The following is an 8,504-nucleotide window of genomic DNA, read 5'->3' as shown; positions in this document are numbered from 1 at the left end:
CACCCACTTGTCTGAGCACCTTGAGTCAGCCCCAGGCAGGGCTGCAAGCGACAGCAGCCGCTCTGCACCAGGGCAGCACCATCCACCTTGGGAATTTGCCCTCAGTACAGGGAAGGTGCATCTCATCCTCCCAGCCATGCTTTGAAGCTTGACTTAGTCCAAGCCTTAAACTACAAACACAATCCTTATAATTTAGGTGTCAGGTGGGGGATGCTAGTGACTGGATCCACAGCCCACTTCTCCCCAGTGCTCAACACCGCACCTGGGCCAGCGACGAGCACTAAACACATGCACACGGGAGAGATTTCAGCTTTTATTCGCAAATTCATCTGTACATTCTGACTTGGTTGTTGAGTGACAGCTGCCAGGAGCTGGCAGCAGCAGAGGGCAGCAGCAACTAGGAGTGAACAGGAGCTTTTCCACAGTGCCTGGAAACAAGAGACAGCAGAGGAAACAAAACCCCACCAGCTTTTACATTTAACCTTTTCCGAGTAAGGGAATTCGAAATCGAGTCATCTTTATCACATTCAGAAAGGTGTTGGATTTACAGTCCTATGTGTTCAGCAGAAAGATCTCGGCTCAAAGTGACTTATCTGCAAAGCAGCTTGAAAACTATCCCAGGCTTGCTTTTTTTTCTTTGGAAGCCAGCATCTTAAAGCTGCAGTACTCTCCATGCATCCTTCCCAGCAGTCCCAAAGCCAAATAACAAAAGAAGCCCTCGCTAATAAATAATCATAGGAAAAATAAATAAGATTAGATCTGGAATATACAGTTACATGGTCTTTATTTGGTTTCAGAGGTGGAAAAAAAGTGGAGCTAGACTGCAGCTTTAAGCCTTATGCCTGAATTAGCCTCAAACACTTTTGTTAATTTTACAGTTGATTAGCTGTACAGGTCAGAGATCCCAAGTTCCACGGAGATGAACATTTAGGCACATACGCACACCCTTCCCCAAGGCATACTTTATTTTGCTCAGCCAGTTAGAAAAAAAAAAAAAGCCTGCTGGAAGGGAAGTGCCCCCTTCCCAAGCTGAACGGACAAGACTGAAGACCTATTTACTGTCACAGTAAAAAGTCCCAACAAATAATCTAACCCCGCCCATGTTTGCAAAGGGAAACTGGTTCAAACCATGCACCGGGGAGACAGTCCTCTCTCAGGGGATCCTTTAACTTTGCTGGCACCACAGAATCCTTGAGCAAATCCAGCTACCGGCAGGGCTGCCAGCTGCCTATCGCTCCCTGCGCTCAAAGCCTGGTTGTGGAAAGTCATTAAGTCCATTATTTCTACTTAAGCCAGAAATCCTGTTAATGCCATTTAGAGGCAGCTCTACGGCAAAGAGCTCTTGATCTGCTCTCTGTTTGGGGTACACGCCCCCTCCCCAGGGACTCCCAAATGAAAAACCACACAGAAGAGAAAAGCAATCCATTGCAAGCCAGCGTCCAATGATTGTCTCTTTGGGGAGGTCAGGAATCCAGGACAAGGCAAGGCAGGGGAAGGGAGGAGAATGGCAGGTGGAGAAGGAAGTTAGAAACAAACTCAAAACCACCAAGACACAAGGAGGAGCTCAAAGCCCCTCAACAGCTGATGGCACTGGGTTGCTGTTTGCTAACAAAGTCTGAAATGAAGTCGAACTCGTTCTGTCCCAAGAATAGCTCTGGCAGCTCCTGAATCCGGTCCAACCCCAGTTCCAGGACAAGTGATGTCAAAACCTCCTCATCTATGAGATCAGTATCCATAACGTTCAAGGTCAGCGCTGGTGAGGGCATGTGCTGCATGCCTGGGTGCTGGCTCGGCCCCACTCTGTACTGCTGGGCACCAGCTCCCATGGGCCCGTTGCTCATACCCAGCGGGTGGCCCTGGTACTGGGTGTTGAGTTTTTGTAGGTGCATGCTAGCCATGAGCTGCTGAGTGCCCACCGGCCCCATGTACTGCTGCTGCTGCTGGCTCGGGCCGTTGAACATCATCGCATTCTGCATCTGGTGGTGGCCCATCTGTCCGCCGAGGTTGGGTCTCGGCCTCATCGCACCGTCCATGCCAGCCCCTCCATAGGGCATCATCTGGCTGGCGGCGGGCAGCGTCCTCAGCACATGCTGCCCGTGCTGCGGGGGGCCCTGCAGCCCGCTCACCCCCATGCGATAGCTCTGCAGCCCGCTGCCACCGTGGCTCATGGACATCATCATGTGCTCGGCCATGGCTCCAGGCCCCTGCAAGGCGACACACGGCTCAGGGCAGGGCTCCCGGAGCACCCCCCGCTCCGCCCCGGGAGGAAGGCGCCGCGCTGCACCCTCCCTGCGAGCCGCGCCGCCGGGCAGAGCTCGGCGCCCCCGCCCCGCGGGGCTCTGCCCGCCCGGGTACGCACCGATCCGGGGCTCCGGCGGCAGCGGCTCCGCGCACCGGCACCGCCGCGATGGCTCCGCTCCCCTCGGCTCGGCTCCGCTCGCCGTGTGCAGGCGGCCGCGCTGCCGGCGCTTATAGGGACGCGGGGGGGGGCGGGCGGCCCGGCCCGGCCCCCCGGCGCCCATTGGAGCGCGGCCGGCGCTGCCCGGCCCCCGGCGGGGCGGGAGGGCGGCACAGCGGCCCGGCCGCTTCCCCGGCTGCAGGCGGGGCTCTGCGGGCCGTGATCGAGACACGCCCCGTTGTCGCAACACGGCCCCGCTTGAGGGGGACTGGATGCCTCCAGGATGTGGGGCGCTGATGTTGGCAAATGTTGTGGCTGCCCCCTCCCTGGCAGTGTTCAAGGCCAGGTTGGATGGGGCTTGGAGCAACCTGGTCTGGTGGAAGGTGTCCCTGCCCGTGGCAGGGGGTTGGAACTAGATGAGCTTTAAGGTCCCTTCCAACCCAAACCAGTCTGTGATTCTATGGAATGCCCACTGTCAGGGCTATGGGATCAGGTGCTCTCCCCTTGGATCCAAGGTGCAGACACCTTGGGCAGGCTGGGGAGGAAAGGAATGGCTGGCATCCAGGGCCCCCAGCCCAGCACCCCCAGTTTGCTGCCAATACCCAGCTGGGGGCCAGGAGCCCCTCAATGCACACTCTGTTCCTGAACGGGATGCCAAGGTCCAGCCCTGCTGCGTGGCGTTACCATCCCCACAGACAGTGCATGCACCGTCCTGTTGTTCCATGTCAGCATCACCAAGGGCAAGGAGCATGGAGGTGGCTGGGAACAAGGGATAGTGTCCCTGGCGTACTGGGCTGAGGATCCCTCGGTGTGGTATGGGCACCACAGTTCCTCCAGGGATACTCGGCTGCAGAAAACATGGGGCATCCCTGTTCAATACCCCACTTATGTGCCTTGGGGTAAGGATTGGGCCTGGGGCAGCTGGGGAACCTCAGGCAGGTCATTTCTGCTCCCAGCCCATGCATGCTGGGAATGATGGTGTATTCACGTGAAGCACTAATTTTGAACCATATTTGCTTGCATTGTATTCACTCTGGTTCCTGTGCAGGGACCCTGGCTGCCTCTGAGACTGCAAACAGTGTAAAATTAACTCTCTGAAGAGAGCCGTCCCTCCAGTGCCTTCCTCTCCCCCTGTATCACTCTGACCAAGCCTTTCTACCTGATCACACAGCTGGCTGGGGCGCAGGTACCCGCTGTGGAGGCCGTGGTGAATTCCCTGCTCATACTGAAGGATGTGCACACAGACCTTGGTCAGGGGCTTCCAGGGCCGCTGCACACCGGCCCCTGCCCGCCTGTGCTCTGGTGCAGCAGGCTGCTGGCCGTCAGGAGAAGTGTCCTCGCTCGGGGGCAGTTCTGGTTGCAGGGTCAGCAATGGGATGCCACCACGTAGTGGGACTTCACCAGCCAAGGTGACTCAGGTTAGTTACTGAGTGGCATCAGCTGCATGGTTGGTTGCTCTGCCCGTGGTGCCCTCCCAGCAAGGACGCACCGACATTGTCTAAACACAGCTGGTAGCAAGGTGAATGTTACAAGCAGAGACTGGCTGGTATAACTCTGTCTGCAGCAGCGTCTTTTACCTCTGAGTACAGCTTTGGCTCACGGGGGCCCAGTGCAACCCACAGACTCACCCTCTGAGCCACGCTAGCCAAATTATTTCACCGTGGGCCTAGACTACAGCGGCACTGGTGCTCTCTATAGGACATGGTGCTTTCCAGTAGCCTATGAAAGCACAGTGGTGATTTTTCCTCTTTATTTTTTGTTTTGAAGGAACCCAGAGACTTCTTTTTTAAAGATATTAGCCTTGCATGGTTACCCACTTGGAAGGCAGGTGATGGCAAAGTTAAACTTGTTTCCCCAACTTCATTCTGTCTTTGTTTGTGTGCTCTCCTGCACAGCCTTTAACTACAGCGTTACACATCACGGCTCCGGTAATAACAGACAGATCTTTTCCGGAGACTTGGAGCAGGCTGTTTCATGGAGGTTTATGTGTTCTGCATATTCATGACGCTCACGGACCCTGGTGAGGAGAAGGAAGTGCCAACAACGTGTTTCAAAGGTTGCCAAAGAAGTTGTTTGTCGCTAACTGTATTACTTTGAGAAATGAGGTCTAAGTATATGCTATCACGAAGGGATTGAAGTTAGGCAGCACGGGTGTTTTGGGTGAGTGCCTAACCTCACAGTACTGACCTGAAGGGTTACTTCTATGGAATATCTCCATATCAAAACACCTTAAACCAGCAGCTCAGAGCAGATAATGCCCAGAAGCCATCAGAAGTGAGCAGCCAGGAACGGAAAGTGTCTTCTCATACCTGGACAGAGCACAGGGCCATTAACCTCCAGGACATTCCGGGAGTCGATTTTGTTTGTGCCACCTTCTGCCTTGTTAAGTGCCTGGGATGAGTTTCAGGTGTTGTTGGTGAGCCTCTAACTGATGAATCAGTTGGCTAATTGTTTAATGTAATTACGTAATGATTGTTTTTTAACTCTAGAGATTTTGACAAATGCATTTTTTTAATGCTAATAAACACATGCTCGCACACATATACCTGCCTGCCCGGGAGTTCACATGCAGACGCACACCCAGGTGAGGAACAAATACAAGGGGAGTGTCTGCCCTTGTCTTTGCAGATGCATCCAGCCATAAAAGCCTCTCTCACTTGGAGGAGAGGTGTGGCATGTAGCGCAACTCCTGATCAGGGCAGGAATTCTTGGATAGGAGTAACAGGTGGGAAAGGGCTCTCACAGCCGTTTGCATTACAGAAGACTCCAAGGGTGGGAAATGGCCCATCATTCTGGAAACAAACTGGCAGATGAGCGAGCACACTTGCTGAAGTGTCCTCTCCATCTCTACACTGACTTACTTCCCTGATCCTTTGGGAAGGGTAAGCCAGATCAGCAACTCATACAGTCTGAAAATAGTTTGACCAGCGATGGAGCTATGTTGGCTGGGATCAGCTCTCTCATCTAGCTTGTTACGTTGTCCCCTCAATGTTTCACCAGCATAACCTGGGCTGTTTTGAGAAGAACCAGTGCCTGGAGAAAAGGAAGGGTATGGTGGGATGGGAGACATTGTGGTGGCAAGAGGTGTCCACAGATCCACAGCCTCCACGTTTGCCATGTTGAGTGCCACCATCCTGTGCTTTGTATCTTGAGAACTTCCTGCTCTTGAACCAGTAATATTTTATTTTACAGGGTCCAGCGTAGACTTGTCTGCTGCATTTCACTCTACCCAGCCAATGGCTGGGGAGCAGAGCTGGGAAAGGGCTGTCTAGTCCTGGTAGCATCTCTCTTACTGGTCTTTTTGGCCCAGAACAAGCAGTGGTTCCTTGTCACGCTGAGGTCTCAAGTATTCAGGACCCAAACCACTGCAGCTGTGTTTACAAGGCGCTGTGTATGACTTGATCTAACCCCAGGTTTGCAGTCTCTCCTCCTCCTCCCCGTGTGCTGCCATCTGTCATCAGCCCATGGCCAGACTGGCCTTGCTGAGAAAGCAGATAAACTGCCTGTGATCCAGCTCTGGGGCTGTCAGTTGGTCAGCCCTGACTTAAGTCACCACACCAGCCAGCTCCAGGAGTGTGTCATTCACAGCTTCCTGACGGGGGACTTCCCCAGTCTGGCTGTACTGGTGTCATCAGCCCTGTGTTATCGAGGGTGGATTACCCAGGCTGGGAATTAATCAGATTGTTGCTCCAGCGGCACCAGTTTGGCTCTGCGTGCCTGGGGATCGGCAAGCACCCCCTGTGTGTCTGTGTCCCAGGTCAAGGCATCCATGTGGGTGGGCATCAGTTTCGGGATCTCATCACCAGCACTTTGCAGACCTTTTTCCCTCTCAGGAGGGTGCTTGCAGCCTGATGTACAGCTACGCTGTGTTACCTATAGTTTTGTTTATGTAAGATATTCCCTCCCCATATTTGATCCCTGGTCATCATGCATCAACTGCACAGCCCCGGTGGTATTACTGTGGTAAAATCATGTCCCCAAAGCCCCCCAGGGATGAGAGGTGGCATGGGCAACAGCTTTTTGTAAGCAGAGATGTGAACGCTTCTATCTCGCAAAGTTTTGCATGTGTCAGAACTGTTTCTTGCTAATTCCAGTTGCTGATCTACAGCCCAAGGTCTCTTTTTTTTATAACCGAGAGCCTCAGTTTTAGGGGGTAGGAAAAAAAAAAGAACATTTTTGTAAAGAGCTTTGTAGGATGTAAGATGTACTGATGAATGGAGAGTGGGTAGAGGATTTTTTGGGGAATTTCCTCTGACCAAGCGATTCTTACTAAGCATTTCAGTTTAGAACCCACCCACTGCTGTGGAGTGTGATGTACCTTTGCCATGAGATTGCAGAACAAATTGAGTAACAACCTGAGCTATGTATTTGGGTGTAGATGGAAGGATCTGAGGAACCCCATAATTCAAAGACTCCTAGATGCCCAGCTAAGTCCACACTTGGCCGTACAGAGCTCCTGCAAGCTTCAAAGCAGTTGAGATGCGCAGATAGAAGCTAACGCAATTTAAAATATCATCTGTTAAGGGAGAAGCTTGCCTTTGAGGGACAAATGTCCAGAAGAATCCCCTTTGCAGTCCCCCACTCACTGAAGGACAAATACCTAGAGTAGAAATGTGCACTGGAAGGCTGGAAATCTGCAGAGGTGTGACCTAAACTGCGATCCATCAGGTACAACTGTCTGGTGCTGCTGTATCAGGGTCTGGCTGCGGGCAGACACAGGGCAGCAGTATGCATAAATCACCTCCTCATCAGCTTAAACTCCTTGGAGCTCTTGGCTGTATCACAAAGGATTCCTGAAGATACTTTTTTTTCATCTTTTTCCAGAAGACACCAGGCATCGGGTAAGCTGCTCCTCTTGCATGCTGTTGGCTTGCAGTAGCCTCCTTGGGCACAGCAGCTGGTTGATTGTGGCATTTGGGAAGGTCTTGGGTTGGACGAGTCCAGATCTGAATCACTAAAGCACACATTTTGTTCCATGAAGGGTGGAAAATGTCAAGGGCACGCAGCGTACGGGAGGATCAGCTATTAAACATCAAGGCAGTCATAACATGTGGCAGCAACCAGCTGTCACCTGTCTTGTTCTCCATAAACCTTTTGTCCTCACTTAATCCGCCCCTCATCATGCGAAGGTGGCGCCTACATTTTGGGTACTTGGAAAAGGAAGGGCAGGACGGGTCCCTGACGAAGACAGCAGTGGGGATGTGTTGCAGCTGCCACAGCAGCTCACCAGCCCATGGCCAGCTCCTCACTGGTGGTACAGGCTCCTGGAGAGAAAGAGCAGTCATGAACCAGGCACAGGGTGGCTAAACAAATCTGCTGGACCCGAAGTGGCCCAGAGCCCACGCTGCCCATCCCGCAGTGTCAGGTTTTGCCAGTTGGTTTTGCCTTTCTGGTGGAAGGGTTACCATGCTCTGATTCCTTTGAGGCCTCTCTGGGGGTGCATGTCCACTGCCTCTCCCTGCACCACTGAGGAGCTGAAAGCTTTTCCACCTAATGTTTGACTGTGTTGGGACATCCAATTTAATCAAATATTCACTATCAGCTGCTGGAGTTCTCTATATCGTGTCTTGAAAGGATCCTAGTGATTCTCTGCTGCATGTGTAACGCTTTCCTAGCAGATTCATTTATTGGCAACCAGGAGGTGAGAAAGGGATGCAATGCACTGTCATTGTTTTGTTTGTTTAAGGACGATCACAGTGGTTTGCAAACCTTGACTTTGAAGCAGAGAAGTCCAGCAGAGGCCATGGTGCTATAAACACTGAACCAGGAGCAAATTCCAATGGCACTTTCTCCAGTTTGGCTTTAAATAAGTACATCAACAAGCCAAGATTTAGAAGTTAAATTAAATATTAAGCTTCTTGACACAAAGTGTAACTCTGTGTCTTACAGGAGTGTCTGACAAAGAGGACTGGAGGGATACTGGCCAACAGCAATTTATTTCAGATATCTGTTAACAAACCCATTTCTTGTCTCCAGATGGGTCTGATGTGGACAAGTGAGGGGATGAGCACCATTCCTTGGGCAGGACATAGGGAATCTGTGGTGCCGAAAGGGCCTTGGGTCCAGGCATAGCCCATCAAGGAGGTGTGGTGGATCTGAGTTCCCC

The 8,504-nt window shown here is 52.3% G+C and overlaps 1 protein-coding gene across 1 annotated transcript; it reads right to left on the bottom strand.

Annotated features, from left to right (window-relative positions):
• Positions 1-312: 312 nt before the first annotated feature.
• CITED4 (Cbp/p300 interacting transactivator with Glu/Asp rich carboxy-terminal domain 4) lies at positions 313-2,434 on the bottom strand. Its single transcript, XM_068417976.1, has 2 exons — positions 2,360-2,434; positions 313-2,204 (listed from the first exon to the last, which is right to left on the bottom strand). The coding sequence occupies exon 2, from the start codon at positions 2,190-2,192 to the stop codon at positions 1,575-1,577; it is 618 nt and encodes a 205-aa protein (XP_068274077.1). The 5' UTR covers positions 2,193-2,204; positions 2,360-2,434; the 3' UTR covers positions 313-1,574.
• Positions 2,435-8,504: the final 6,070 nt, after the last annotated feature.

This window comes from Nyctibius grandis, chromosome 24, assembly GCF_013368605.1.
Source record: "Nyctibius grandis isolate bNycGra1 chromosome 24, bNycGra1.pri, whole genome shotgun sequence".
Taxonomy (NCBI): Eukaryota; Metazoa; Chordata; class Aves; order Nyctibiiformes; family Nyctibiidae; genus Nyctibius; species Nyctibius grandis.
The sequence above is the reverse complement of the archived record's forward strand: the minus strand, read 5'-3'. Positions and strand labels throughout refer to the sequence as shown.

Excerpts from the sequence above, each read along its gene's own strand:
- CITED4 (XM_068417976.1), bottom strand. The coding sequence starts at position 2,192 with ATGGCCGAGCACATGATGATGTCCATGAGCCACGGTGGCAGCGGGCTG.